Source organism: Lupinus angustifolius, chromosome LG06 (genome assembly GCF_001865875.1).
Source record: "Lupinus angustifolius cultivar Tanjil chromosome LG06, LupAngTanjil_v1.0, whole genome shotgun sequence".
NCBI lineage: Eukaryota > Viridiplantae > Streptophyta > Magnoliopsida > Fabales > Fabaceae > Lupinus > Lupinus angustifolius.
Genome location: NC_032014.1, coordinates 11,923,977 through 11,940,066, shown reverse-complemented (window position 1 = coordinate 11,940,066; position 16,090 = coordinate 11,923,977). Strand labels below are relative to the sequence as shown.

Below are 16,090 nucleotides of genomic sequence, written 5' to 3'. Positions count from 1 at the left end.
AAGTTATTAAATAATCACTACATAATAAACTGTCAACCAAAATTTCTGTCTTCTGAAATTTCTTCAGAGGCCAAAATGAGTCTTCAAAATAATGACTGCTACAATAACTCTCAAGGGCAGACAAAGGGTTTTAAAGATAGACTTACAGCTGAAAAATGCTAAGACTCTAAACTAGATCAACCCAACATGTCATTTGTCACATACAACACTAGGTCTTCCATATTCTGGACTTTTCTATGATTCTACAACATCTTCCTTTACAATTGGTCGTATACGATGTGCAGCAAAAATAACAATAAAGTAATTACAAGGAAAAGATTGAAAGAAGGAATTTAGCGCACCAAGAAAGATGGGATGTGATAGTAAAAACTTTCCGCCAGCCAAAATAAGCCCAAATATTGCCAGTGATCTGCATGGAAACAAGTCTCAGTCTCACAGATACAGCGAATTTGCAAACATGATACCTCGCCGGAGGCTTTCACTTGCTGCTGCGAATTTCTTCTCCAAGTCAACCTCTCCAACTGCATCAGCAGCAGCTCGCAGCTGGAAAGAGGCCAGAAGATGAATGAGACAAAAAATGTGACGTAGAGATAACTTGTAAAATGATCAAGCATACTAGTGTTTTAATGTATAAACCTCTAAAGGCAAGTTTAATATTTTAATATTCTACAACCTCTTCAACTTAGAGGAAGATTTAAAGAATTTTCTCAAAATAAAATCAATTGCCAAAATACAAGTAAACCAGTTCAACTTTGATTCTGGTAAAAACACCCGTGCTTCCAATTTGGGCAATTAACACCCCTAGCTTCACAGTTCACACGTATATCAAATACTCCCTTTTGAATGTAGTGAAGTTATAAAACCAACTGAAAATGAAACTGTCTAGAATAGCACACTCAATGAGTCAAGTTCCACTAACCAGCCAACTCGAACAACATTTACTCACATTTCCACTTCAAATTAAATAGAAGAGTTTCTTTGCAAGTTTCAAGAAATCCAGCCATCAGAATTGAAACCATGTGGTTATTATAGCTACATGGGTGGAAAATTGTATACCTGATTCAAAAACTCATCAAGCCTTCTAGCACTCCTAATGATACTCCCCTCAAAGATGTCAGTCATTTGTATAACATCTCCAAAACTTGCTCCCTGGGAAAAAATGAAACGAAAGACCAGATATTAATATGAGCTTAAAAGGTAAAAACGATTATAAATTATGCGCTTACAGCCAATGCCTGAAGTTTACTACTTTTTTTTACTCACTTTTTGGGTTAACTAATATACATTAAGGCATGCTAAATAAATGGTTTCAGGTCTTATTGTCACAGTTCAAAATTTTAAACTAGAGAAAAAACAGCAATTGTGCATCAAGAAAGAATAATTCTAACTTTAAAACAAATGATGTGACTTGTTGACTATTTGTGTGACAATTTGATACATAGAGAAAAGATACTGCTAAGCCTTTTCTATTTCTTGATCCCCCGGGAATGCCACGTATCCTAAAACTCACTCCCATCAAAGTTTGACACTATCACATCTTAAAACAGCAATACAAAAATATTATAGTAGAAATCAAGCAAATAAATTAAAAGTAGACAAGGAATTGAAAACTTGACATAACAAACCTTTGACCAGGAGTATATCACATCCATCAGGAATGGCCTTACTGTTGACTCCACATACTCGTCCACATTTATTTCCAATTTGCATTCATGTTGTATCTATGATAAAAAAGAGTCCATTTAAAATTTAATTAACAGATTCTCAAGAAATATCATGTTAAATGATAAAACACCTCTGCTATCCTTCTTGCACTGTCTTGAAGCTGTTGTAGAGGTCTTGCGAGTTCTGTTCTCAGTTGTATCTGAGACTCACTAGATCTATCTCCTGGTATAAAACAACTTGCAAGGGCAGCAACTTGATGGTGGTCAAGTTCATTAAAAGTACCTAAAAAACGGAAAAACCAGATTATATAAACATAATATGCTGCTTGAAACAAAGAAGCAATTGAGAAATGCAAATCAACTCACCATTAAACATCAACTCAGTGACAAGGAGTTCATCGCCTGTGTCAATCAAACAGGCCGCCCGCCCCTTCAACTGAACTATACCATCAGCATCAATATGACCAAGCTTCTTTAAGACTCGTGAGCGATTCTTAAGCTCTTCGCGAAATTTTTGTAGCTGAAAATTTGATTAATTTTTTCTTTGAGAAACTAGGGGATCCATCAAAACAAAGAGTCACACCAGATAATTCAGGAAATAAAACACAGGAGTAAATTTATCCATTGTCTACAGTAACGCACTCAAAATTTGACAAGAATAAAATTGTCATATTAGCATCCCATCAATTGTTAATTAACATTGGGCCATAAGATCACAGGTATAATGCATATTAGATATTGTCTTGACTGGCATTCTATTCCATTATTCAAACATGTGATCCAAAGAAAACTAAATATATCAAAGAAAGAATCCTCGACATAACAATACCTGGGAATCCCGCATTTTTGCCTTCAGTTGTTGAATTTCATGACTCACTTCTGCTTTCCTCTGAAAGCATTTAATTTGGTCGACATCTTGATGCTATCTTGCAGCAAAATATTAAGGAAACATTCACACTCACACCAAAGACTGAGATGTATTGCATTGATAATGAAAAGGAACAGGGTCATAGTGTTCATCTTAACAAACCTTATGCATGGGATGGGAAAACAACTTTTGCTCAAGTTCCTCTATTTGATTGACAAACTCAACTATCTCAGGGTCTTTTATCTTCATGTCCTGAAATTAATATTATTCAAGCTCAGCATGATCATGTGCTAAAGGAAATGTCCCAGCTTAAAATCCAGAGACTGAGAAAGAATTACAAGATAAACAATAATGGAGAGAAGATATGATACAGAAAGGGCATTCAAGGTTTTAGATGTCAATGCAAATACCAAAACACAGACAATAAAGAGGAACGTGGAATGCCAGTGATTAATAAATTTGCTAAGCCGCCATCATACAAGTTATGAAAAGCATGTTGTTTTGAAATTCATGAACATAGAAAATGACAAAAATAGGAGGAAAGTTTGGATAAAAAGAGAAAATCGGCTCCTGAAAGTATAAATAATACTCTTAACTAAATGGAACACTGACCGTGACCGGTTTCTAGTAGTATATACCAGCTTTAGAGCTTCAAGAACATAACAAAAACTTGACTGGTCTAAGTAACAGTAAGCTGGTACCAACCATATGTTGATACGTCGGCACACTTTACAAACGGATAAACTAAAACTAATCATGGTTTTTCTATTGTGTGCCCATGGGTACATGTTAAGGATTCTGAAAAGGTAAGTTTTCATGGAGAAATAATGTATGTTTAGTATCTTGGAAGGTGATATGTTTATTTTTCCTATGAAAACTTGATTTTTTAGAATCCTAAAAATGTGTTCATGGGCACACAATAGAAAAATCCAACAATATGTACACTAACAAGGTGAACCATAAAAAAGTAAAGTGTAATCAACCACTAATTCAATGTAAAAATAATAGAGTTTTACATATGTGACACTTTTTGATAGAGATAGAGAAACAAAACCAGCAACATACGATAGCTGAGTATGGAAAATAATTACCTTTACGGGGTTAAGCTTTGGAAAACCTTGAGGAAAACGATTGCCCAGCTCCTGAACAGCAAGCAGTATGTTTTGCCTTGCTTCCAAGGGCCGAAGGTCAGAAGGTATAAATACCTTAAGTTTACTAAGGGAAGAGATTAATGCTAATTGAACAGGGACCTATTGCAAAAAGAAGCAGTTCATAGAAAGTAATTTAAGTTTTTCATATATGTGATGTGAGTTACACAACAGAGCAGGGGGAAAGTAATGTAACTGCTTGAAATGTTGACTTACCACATGCATTTCACCTTTCTCTCCAGGGCGGGGTGGACAAGGTTTTGGCCGTGTATTGTTTCCATTTGAACCAGGTGAACAATGAAGTAATGTATCAACTATATAACCACCACCAGAAGGTTTCTTAACAACATTGACAACAACACCCCAGCCCCAATCAGTTCCACCTTCTCTTATTCTAATCTGTGAGATTAAAATGTCAATATCAACAAAGTATGAAGAAACAGAAGCAGCAGAGAACATAGTGAATACAACAACCAAACCTTTATCCCACTAGGTGGGGTCGGCAAAACATAGTAAATACAAAAGAACCAAAAATTGTAAAATAACAAACATAGGCAAATATGTTAAAAGGGGAAAATAGAAACAAACAAATAACAGCTGTTTATTAATACATGATCAACATGTCATACACTTATTTTCACACTTATGATCAGAATTGATTAGAGAAACAAAAATAAATCCAAATTCATTACTACTGATGCTAACTATCACTTACCAATCGGCCAGGGAGAAGATATAAAAGAACATTTTCAGGCCTCATTATTTGTTCCATCATCTTCTTCTCAAGCTGCGCTATTTCCAGTTCTAGCTTATGATATTCAGATACTTCGGCCTACATAATTTGTAACAATTCAATATACTAATATGATAAAGAACATATAATTAAGAAAACTAAACTGAAGACCCAGGATCACAGATTACCTCGCCTGAAGCATCAAGCAAGGCTACTTCCTGCTCCAGCTTTGACACCCTTTGCCCCATATCAGGTAAGGTCTGAACAAGAATGTGGAGTCCACAAGTTATAAAACATATTGCAATAAATGCTAACAATAGTTTAAAGGAAATAGTCCAGTAGAAACCTTTTCATATTGAAACTGATGAAATGAATTTTTTATTACGTGCTCAGCAGTAAATTGGCCTTCTGCACGGCTCATCAAATTTAAAATCGAATAGTAGCTAAGTCTGAACGTACTAACTAAAGGAGCAGGTTTACCCAGAACCATGTCCTTAAGGTTGTTCATTTCCATCTGCACAAAATAATCAGACAAATATCTAGTTGATTAATGTAAAACCAATCACTTTTCAGAATTCCAGTCCAGGATCAAAGAAGTCATTGATAATATGTTTGAACAGAATGTCAAAACAAGATACATCATAAGAACCTATAGTCTGCAACCCCTAACTTCTGGATGTAGGAGATACCAATAAAACCAACAAGATTTGCATAAAAAATAATAATAATAATAGATTTTACATAATATATGTAATGCATCATAGGATATAGTTATGTCCAAAACAAGAGCATATGTACATATAATTTCAGAATGTTGCAGAGCCAGAGAGGAAGACCAATTGCAAGCACACAAAAAAAGATGTTTTAGCACTAACAGATCCCATGAGGCTAAATTAAGGATTCAAAAAGACGACGAGAAGATAGATATCTAATTGCAAAATTGAATAAAACAGAAAGTTAACAGATTTATATGACAGAAAACAGCATTGAGTAGTAGTAAACTCACTTGCTCATCAACCATTATGATACAAATTCCACGCTCATCCTTGCCACGACGCCCAGCCCTTCCACTCATCTGAAGGTACCAAATCATTGATAGTGTAATGAACATGGTGATAATAAAATGAATAAATCACTGCCACCTTCACCCCAATATACATAAACATGTATATGTGTGCGTGTATATATATATGTGCGTGTATATATATGTGTGTGTGTGTATCACTCACCTGTATATATTCACCAGATCCAATATAACGGTGACTATCACCATCCCACTTCTTAACAGCTGTGAACAGAACAGTTTTTGCTGGCATATTTAAACCCATTGCAAACTGTAGAAAATGCCTCTGAGAATCATTCCAAAATTTACAGAAAAGATAAACGAAGAAAGAAATCAGAAGCTGGACAAAGTCTTACTGTCTCAGTGGCAAATAGGGCCTTAACAAGGCCTTCCTGGAAAAGAATCTCAACCAATTCTTTGATAACAGGAAGAAGGCCAGAATGATGGACAGCAATTCCTCTTTGAAGGAGTGGCAACATTAGCTCAATAGCAGGTAAGCTCCTGTCTTCTTCATTCACACAGAGTATTGCACTATGAAAAATATGCTCCACTGTATCCTTTTCCTCTTGGGTATTGAAGTCAAGCTTGGACATAGACATCGCATGCTGTTCACACTCTCTCCGACTGAAGCTAAAGATGATTACAGGTTGGAATTTCCGTTCCATAATCATCTGAAAATCGATAAACATTTTAACTCAAATAAAGAGCTATAACTAGTTCGTAACTACAAAACAGCATATATTCACATCATCACATGGCCCCTAGGAGAAGTTTGTTGTTTGGATATGTTTATCTGTCCTTTAATTTCTTTCTTTGCTCCTTTGCTAATAAGATATCCTATCCCACCCTACTCTTCCTTTCTTCCCCCAATTATATTTCTTCCTTTAGCGCACTAATCTACTTTTTTATAATGCAGAATCAATGCTCTACTTCTTATTAACGTGTCCAATGCAAAAATTCATTTTCATGACTCATGTATGCAAAGTTTTCATCTTGAAGGTAATTTTCAACAATAGGCAGAAGCTCTAGAACATATTTCACAGTACGAAACAGAAAAGTAAAATGGGTAGATTACTCATCGACAAGCATATTTCCTACACGCTAGTCGTGCTTAAAATGCTTAAATATTAAGTCAACACCCTTCTCTTAACAATGAGTTTGCAAATTAGTGGCCTGTTTCCTTTAAGAAAATATTTACCATTCAATAATAATTACAAAAAATATCACCTTGTCTTCATCTAGTTTCATTTGCTCAAAGATTATTACAGAAAACAATGAAGATTTCACTGTTTCACATACATTGATTGGAAGATTTGAAACAAAATTAAAACAATGTGGTTTTTTTGTAATTATTAGTTACTAATGAAAACAAAAACAGAAAAGGAAATGAAAAACATTTTTCTTAAACCAAAGACACCCTATGATCTTCATTCTTCAACAATATAAATTGACAACAGACCAAAAAAAGAACAAGAACATCATAGATGACTTTCTAGATTTCAAGTATAGTCATTTGTAGCTTTTATCCTATCATAGACATCTTCAACAATATCAGACATGAAATTCCCATGTCATCACTAACAAGACACTCATCATTAACTATTCTAACACCACTACACCACTAATGATATAATTCACCCTAAGAATGTGCCAATATGTCAAAAAATTACAAACAGATACTCATTAGTTCCTGATGACAGAATATTAAGATATTAAAGACTAATATCCTCAACCATATAAAATGATAACAGACCACAAAAAATAACAAAAACATGATAAAGATTTCCTAGATTCAACATATTGTCATTTATAGTCAAATCATCGACATCTAAAATAGACAAAGTCATTATATTAAGTATTCTAAGACCACTACAGTAATAAGATATTTCAGGGCTGACCTTAACAATCTTGTATATGTCAGAACCACCACCTCCAGAACCACCTTTCCCACCTCTGCCATTGCTTCTAGCACCCTTGTTACCCTCCAATTTCTTCTTAACAAAAGTATCTTCCATTTTCATAAAATTATCCTCCCGAAACTGCTCATTCTCATCAACCACCAAATACAACCCACTCCCACCCATAGCAAAAGCATAATGCTGCAATGGAGTCGGCCGAAAATCAGTGTACACAACATGACAAGGCTGCTTATGAATATTACAAATCCACTCAGCGAACTCGGTGGCATTCGACATTGTAGCAGAAAGGAAAACCATCTTAATAGCAGGTGGTAAAAAAATAATACTCTCTTCCCAAACAACACCTCTTTCCCTATCCTTCATATAATGAATCTCGTCGAAAATAACCCAAGCCACTTCTTTCAAAACCTCACTTCCTCTATAAAGCATTCCCCTGAGAATCTCAGTGGTCATAACCAAACAAGTAGCATTCGGCGCTATCGTGACGTCTCCGGTCATGAGTCCAACGTCATTGAACTCGCCGCTGAGCTCACGGTACTTCTGATTACTCAGGGCTTTGAGCGGGGAGGTGTAGATCACGCGCTGCTTATCACGGAACGACATCGCGATGGCATACTCGGCCACGACGGTTTTTCCGGCGGAGGTGTGGGCGGAGACGAGGACGGACTCGTTGCGTTCGAGGCACGCGACGGAGACTTGTTGGAAGGGGTCGAGGGTGAAGGGATAGGACTTAGCCATTGAACCATTGAAGAGAGGGCTCGAGAGAGTTCCATGGATTGCTTCGTCTTTGTTCGAATGGTAACCGCTCGGAACCGCTACTTCATGGACGCAGGTGCGAGAATTCTTAGGGTTTGTGGGAGGTTTGGATTCTGGTGCAGGTTCGGATTGAGGTTTGGATTCAGGTTCGGGTTCCTTTCTCTTTCCTAGTGTTGGAGATTCGTTATTCTCCATCTTTGAGTTCAGTTTAGTTCAGTTGCTACTGCACTGTGTTCAGAAACCCTAATTTGGACGTTAGGGTTTTAAATTTTGAAGACGAGGGTAGAAACGGTAAATAAAATTTTGTTGTGGTGTTACTAGTTTTTGCCTTTGCCCTTCGTTTGGGCCAAAAAGGGAAGTTATATAGCCCAATCAACATGGGCTGTTGAATATAAGCGCAAAATAAAATGTGAATGAGTAATTGATTACCATGCCGCAATAAAAATATTAAATGGAAGAAAATTCACTTACTTTAAGAGTAAATTTAAAATTTTATTCCATATTTTGGTCATCAATTTTAAATTTATTATTGAAGTAAGTGAATCATCTCTCATATTAAATTTAAGAATCTGAAGATTGACATAAGGTTAAAATCGAGGTTAGGATTATGAGTTCGAATTCTAAAAATATTTTTTCATTGGTGAAAGCATATCATCACATATCTTGTTAGATGTGGACCATATACATTAGATTGTCCTTTTATTATAAAATAAGTTGTCAAATTTTAGTTTTTAAATAACAATACTATAATTATAATCCAAAATTGATATATCTTCATGTTGAGTATTATTATATTGTAGCGGTTATTATACTAGTGAGTTGTAGAATTGGTGGTTTATTAATTAAATCATATATTCATATAGTTAAATATAATATAGTGAATATAAAATATTATTATTTATAACATATAACTCAACTATTAAAATGTTTCAACCATTAATCATGTTATAAATGACTATCAAGTTATTAACAAGACGTTAGTCAGTGGTGTAATGTCCTGCTAAATCCTGACAGTAACCAAAAGATTAAGTGTTTGATTCCTGAGAGCGACACTTATTGGGTGGGTAAGTCACAAACACCGAAAGAGATTAATTCTTCACTCAAAAAGTATGGGATACCCTTAGTAGTATCAAAGAACGACATCAAATTTAAATTCAAATCATTTATTTTGTCATTTTGAAAATATGAATTTTTTTCATGCTCAAATTATTTTTGACTAGTAGGGTCCAACATGGTTTGACCCATATTTTTAAATTTTCATAAGTTTAATTACTTTATAATACAATTATCATATTATACAAGTGTAAGGTTGGTGGATAGGATATTTATAACTAACCTTGCTTAATGTGTTGAATAGGACCAATAGAATGTATTTATAAATTAGAACTAATCTTGTTGAATGGAAGAGTATGGTCAACTTTACTATGTGGCAGTTATACATGCCTATTTGTATTAAAAACATAAATTTCTTTTTTTATATAAAGCCAAAACATTTTCTACGAATTCAGTAATTTTATATTTATATTTGTATATTCATATTTAGTATTTTACAATATTTGTCTACCTTTAATTTGTTTCAACTGGATTCTAAGTATGATAGTTTTCGAAAATGTTCCACATTCTCTCCACATTTCAAATCTAAATATAATCTCCAAATGTTAAGTAACTTACATGTTAGTCTCTCATTCTTCCCTTCCTCACAAGTTTATTTAATCCCACACTTTAAATTTGTCTGATAGTCTCTTTATTCCCATTCCTGTAAATGTATATCATTTTATTCTTTACAATATTTGATACTTTCTCTATCATATTTTAGTAGTGTGATTAGAGGTGTCAAAATGGGTCAGCCCAGTTGGGCTGACCCGCCAAAGTCCAGAAATTTATAAGATTTGATTATCATTTTAAATATTTTTTATTGTATTTGGGCTATATTAAAATCGAGTTCGGGCTAGACTTACCCCGACAGGCTCGGGCTACCTGCTTTTCCTTATTCTTTTAATATTTTTTTGGAATATTTGGCTTGGTAATAAGCACTAGATAAAAATTATTTTACAAAACAACTTATAATAAAAAATAGGTAATAAATATTATGTTATGAACTTTGAATAAAAAATAGAGTAATGTTTATACTATAAATATTTATAAATTGCAATAATGTTATAAAGTTAAACATTGTATTATTTTTTCTATTTTGCATAATGTCATTTTAAGTCCAATAAAAAATAATATATCAAATCAAATTAGAAGACATTAAACCATATGGATTTTACTTTTCCTTTCTTAATTGTATACCTAATTAAATTTAACTTCTACAATAAAAACATAGTAAAGAAAATATTTTTTGCAACAAAACTAAAAGACAACATAATTTGTTTTCATGGAGAACTCCATACAACCAGAATTAATATAATAGTTCATAATAAAAGTGTTGATAAAGAACATACAAAAGAATAATATTTTTGATATTGTCTAAAAGTTTATATATTATAGTGAAGTCTAAATTATATTGTGTTATATAGAGATTCCAATAAAAATGAGATATTTAATAAATGAGTTATGTTAAAAATTATATATGTGAACTTTACGTCTTAACTAAAAAACAAGATATTAGATCTATAAATTTGGTTGTATTGAGCATAAGAAGTGTGTAAAATTATATATATATATATATATTAAATAGATTAATATATATATATATAATTTACCAATTGTTGGACAATGACATTGACATGATCATAAAAGGTGTTGGATTGAATTTATTGATGTTTATTTTTGGGTTTTGATTGATGATTGTATTTTGGGATTGATTTTCTTCTTTAGTCTATGTTTTTTCGTTTTAATTGGTGTTTGTTTTTGTGAATCTAGAAAATAAGTAGTTGGAACTTGGTTTGCTCTAGTACATATATTTTGGATGCTGGTATTGTAAGGTGTACAATCCATAAATCTCTTATATGGAGAGTGGAAGGTTTTGATCCTTTTGTTTAGGGGTATAGCCTCTCATCATATTGCAACATGAATATTAGCCATAAAAGAAAAAATCTAAGAGTTTTCTTATTCCTATATAATTTTTATGTATGTGAACACGAATCTATTTTTTTTATATGTAACAAATATGAAAAATAGAATATTTTTTAGAAGTCTTTGCTAAGGATTTTTCGTCTACCTTATCATTCTTTGATGAGCTTTTGCGAGTTACTCGCACCCTAAGAAACACAAATTACTCGAAGTAGACATGAATTCATAAGTTATTACCTAAAATTTCAATGGTTGATTTTTTTATTTGATTTTTTTTTGTTATGAATCAACTTTGGGTAAGTGTGTTCAAGCTTTTCAAATACATATATTGTAAATGGTTTTGTTATGGACAAATTTCTCTGCCCAAATGTAACCATGGATTACCTTTCTTGGCTCATTACTTTTAATTTCCTTTTCATATGGATTTTTTTTCTTTTCTCGTTTTCCTTCTACCTTATTTTTTTAATTTATTTACTTTTTCTGTCAATAATTCACTCATATGTTTCAGCAAATTTACTTGACTAAAGAAGAGATATTATTCTTTTTGGACTATTAGTAAATGTTTGTACTTTTTTGTTCTCTTATTAATTATTTTAAATTTTCCTTTCCCTATTATGTTTCATGCTTTTTCTTTAGTAGGATCATAAATTATATCCACAATTGATTTGTGTTTTGCTCGTGGATTCAATGTGATAAACATTTATATAGTTGCAAGCAATAATAAATAAAGTAGATTACACTAGAGTTTATTTAATAATTGTTTGATCATATTATATTAATAGTAGTATTTAATAATCAAATTGATATTTTTTTTAAAATGATCAAATATTTTGTTCTTTCTCAAACTAATTTTTGAACTCAAGTAAATATTAACTAATGGAATTTTGAGAATGTTAATCATATTGAATAAACTTCCTAATTATAATATTATTTTTAATGAGTGAAATTTACATAAATTTTATTTTTAATTAAATTTATTACTATTTTGATTCCCAAAAATAAATTTTCAAATTAAAAAGGAAAATAAACCAAATATAACTTCAATCTTCATCTTTATAATTTTATATCAAAGTGTTGAAGTATAATAGTGTGTTATTAATGACATTAAACAAAGTTCAAATTTAAAGTTCATAATTACTCCAGAGTATTATATAAATAGAAGTATTTAAAGTTCAAATTTAGTTTTATTAAATGAAGACAATAGTTTTAATTAATTATCAAACTATTATTTGATATTTAAAGTCATTTTTAATTGGTAGAATTTTAAATATGTCACACATGCTAAATAAATTGAAATGACGATAAATATTAATAAGTTATTAGAAATAGTAAATAAAGTTGAAGATAATATAATATAATTGATATTTTGGTGATATTATATCAATAATAGTATTTAAAAATCAAATTGATATTTTATTTTTAAAAACGATTAAACTTTTTATTATTTCTCAAACTATTTTTTAAAAATTAAAATCAATTTTAATATATGAAATTTAAAAAATATCAAACATGCTGAATAACCTAGAAAAAAGATTAAGCCTCAAAATATATTTTTGATTGTTCCAAAGTATAATATCATTTTCAAAAAGAAAAAATGATCCCAGTTTTATTTTTATCTAAAGTTAGTTTCCCACATTCTTATATTCAAATTTAAATTTATGGTAATATTTAAGATGGAGTGAGGAATCCGAATTATCTGACACATGTGACTCATGTTCACCCCTAAATTTTTATAGCATAAATAATTGAGTAAAAATTAGTTCACCAACTTCTTAAAATTCAAACTCACATCAATGGGCAATTAAGATTGTGGTCAACAACCATGAAGTTGGAGATTTTATGAGAAATAAGTTAAAGACAAAAAATTCATGCTTTGCATAACTCACTCTTGACTCCATCACATGATCACACCATCCATGTCCATAAAGGGATAGCCAACTAAAGAATTTCCATGGATTCTAACTTCCTATATCCAATATTCATAACTAAACCCTTCCTCCCATCCCTTATTTGCAAGAAGGTTGTTACATAGAAAAGCAACTTTGATTTGGTAAATTATCTTCTATTCTCTCTCCTTATGAATATGGTCAAATGTCTTTAGCCCCATTTGTTCATAACTTTAATAAGAGCATTGTGCCAAACTTAGGCCTAATAAAAAATTCAATATCAACTAGATTATATTCATTCTTTCTCAAAAAAAATTTGGTTCGTCAGCAAATATTAGTCACATGCTAGTCAATCCTATATACATCAAAGAATCAATACATTACTTGATCCAAATAAGAGAGGTAGACATTTATTTCGTTATCGTTAAATTTATTTGTTTAAGAGTATATTTTCGATATTACTTTTTTTCGTAAAGATCAATCATTATAAACTACAAGTTTATACTTGTAATTACAAAAATCTATGGTGAGTCATAGTGGTGTCCACAAGTTGGTTTACCTGGTTTGGATTTGTAAGAGTGAAAAATCCAAATTGATCAATTCAACTTGGGTTGGTTTGTTTATGTTTTGCAATTTGTTTTAAAGAACAACACTAGACCAATCCTGCCAATATTGGGTTGGTTCAAATGGGGACATAAGATTATTTCTCTTATAAAATTGTATATTTTCGGTATCCTTTCAAGTTTTGTATATTGCAATACCAAATTCATCAAATCTTCATTGTTCTAATCCACAAGGACATGTGGGTGCAATTACCCAAAAAATCAATAATGTTAAATTTCAAATTCATTATAAACCCATAATTGTATTTCAATTCATTATCATAATCTTGTACCAATATATTATAATACACATATAAGCCACCCACCAAATAGCACTACTCATAATCATAATAAAACATAGTTAACAATGATGAAGGACAATGTTCTTATGTAGTTGGTCAGATGACTGAAGTTGGAAGCCCGATTGGAATGATCTTCTCTTAGAATATGGTTGGTTGAAGCTTGAAGCCGATGAGAGAGGTACTTGGAAAAGTTCTCTGACAATCAAGTTAATATGAGACTTAGAAGAAGTGTAAGAGAATAAATATGAGAGAGATGGAGTAAGGAATAATGAGAATAAATACTAGCAATAAGTGGTTAGTGATGAATGAGTGAAAATGAATATTTTGTGTAAGGGGACACCCCGTATTTATAGTAATTGAGATGGATGACGTGTCATTTATATAATGGTTGATTGTGACATATAGTAGGCATAGTAGGCGTATAATAGGCATGTCCTCGTCGTATTATAGATCTGTCCTTACCATACAGCAGAGAGACAAGCTGGATCTGCATGTGGTGTGGCAGTGCCTTGTTAGAGATGTATTAAATGTAGTGTCAGAGTCAATTATGATGCTTACTTGGGGGTGACGCAAGTTCCAAGCTGTTCTTGTTCGGCCTTTGGTTGGTCGGAAAAAATCTCACCCCAGATGGGTGAGGTACCCAGTTGACCGAGATGGAACAATCAACAATAAGCAAATGATACACACAATTTAGGTTAATGCAAAAGTTGTAACAAATAATGTTGCATAGCATGCAAGTACAATTGTCATTAACATTATGTTATGAGAGTATGGTCGTGACGATGGTGACCAATATTTTCAAAGTGAAAAGATACTAGTTGAGTTTCAAACTAAAAACTCTTTTCAAAATGTATAACTTTTGATTAAAAAGTAATTTTTATCTACTTAAATTAGTTTTACCTACACATTAAGGGTGCGACCTTCCATAAAAGGGCCACATATACCAACAACGATAAAATGCAACTTCTATTTTGTGGCAAAGGCTACCATGGTCAATTATCACCCCAACAAGGTTGGCAAGGCAACAAGAACCTTAATGTGGAGAAAAAATGTCTGACCAAGATCCTCGACTTGGCCTTCTCATGCCAAGTTTGTTTTATTTTCAAGTTCGTTGACACGAAGACGAGATCAACTTGTTGGATACCAAAATCACTTAAGGAAATTTTCACATGGATAATCTCATACTTCTAAGGAAAACTTCAACCTTGAATGAAACGTTATCAATAAAACATCACATCTCACACCATTCACCCCAAGTAGTATGATGCTCACAAACAGTGGAACACAATAGTTGGGAGGTCATAGATCCTCATCAGGAACATGAGATCTAAATACTTGACATCTCTACTCACATAGATACTAATTCATAACCATGAAGGATTCATATGGTTGGGGGACTATTACATAATTTACTATATAAATTCCTACATCAAGTCTCTCTTTAAAGTGCTAACTAAGCATATAATATCCAACCACTAAACACTCATTCTTAATATATGACTATCTAAATAAGATTTATTAAAATGATCCTTGGCCATTTCTTGCTTGCATCACCCAAAAACTCTGGAAATCGAGTTCTCGTGAGGTCATGCATGATGAGACATAATATATCCTAATTCGAGTTGCACAAACACATTACTATGAGCCACATTAGAGAGTCCACCCTTGGATCTCAATCACAATTAAACAATTCATGAACTTTAATCGATCTAAGTTCGAGTTGAAAATATAATACATTGTCGTGTTTTAGTCAAACCATTCATTATCTCTTAGAAATATCAAAATGTCAAATATTTGATTCCTGAGAGTGATATTTATTGGAAGCGACAACCATATATCACGAAAGAGATTAATTTCTTACCCATAAAATAAAAGATACCTTTAATAGTACAAAAAAATCATTCATTATCAAGCTAAGGTATGAAGAGCCAACTTAAATTTGACTCCTCTCTACCCACTATTAGCTGTTATATATTTAAAGGAAACAAACAATTAGTGATTTATACTATTATAGAAAGGAAATGAATTCACGTACTCCAAAAGTAAGTGAAAAAAAGTTACTCCATAATATAGTAGTAATTCATTATAGAAAAATCTAATGGTTTGAAATAGTGGATAAATCTAAATCATTAAA

The 16,090-nt window shown here is 32.1% G+C and overlaps 1 protein-coding gene across 1 annotated transcript; it reads right to left on the bottom strand.

The window, feature by feature from the left end:
• On the bottom strand, positions 1-8,476 carry LOC109349874 (DExH-box ATP-dependent RNA helicase DExH10-like). The gene is made up of 16 exons (XM_019590908.1): positions 7,375-8,476; positions 5,833-6,147; positions 5,643-5,747; positions 5,420-5,488; positions 4,760-4,927; positions 4,602-4,673; positions 4,396-4,512; positions 3,897-4,079; positions 3,624-3,782; positions 2,695-2,784; positions 2,494-2,586; positions 2,031-2,184; positions 1,796-1,947; positions 1,626-1,721; positions 1,057-1,149; positions 1-543 (listed from the first exon to the last, which is right to left on the bottom strand). Exons 1-16 carry the CDS (start codon positions 8,344-8,346, stop codon positions 433-435), a joined length of 2,949 nt encoding a protein of 982 aa, XP_019446453.1. The 5' UTR covers positions 8,347-8,476; the 3' UTR covers positions 1-432.

Coding starts and splice junctions, on each gene's coding strand:
- LOC109349874 (XM_019590908.1), bottom strand. CDS start 8,346: ATGGAGAATAACGAATCTCCAACACTAGGAAAGAGAAAGGAACCCGAA. Junction 4,674..4,759: donor ATCAGTTTCAATATGAAAAG/GTTTCTACTGGA, acceptor ATTCTTGTTCAG/ACCTTACCTGATATGGGGCA. Junction 1,948..2,030: donor CACTGAGTTGATGTTTAATG/GTGAGTTGATTT, acceptor TCCGTTTTTTAG/GTACTTTTAATGAACTTGAC.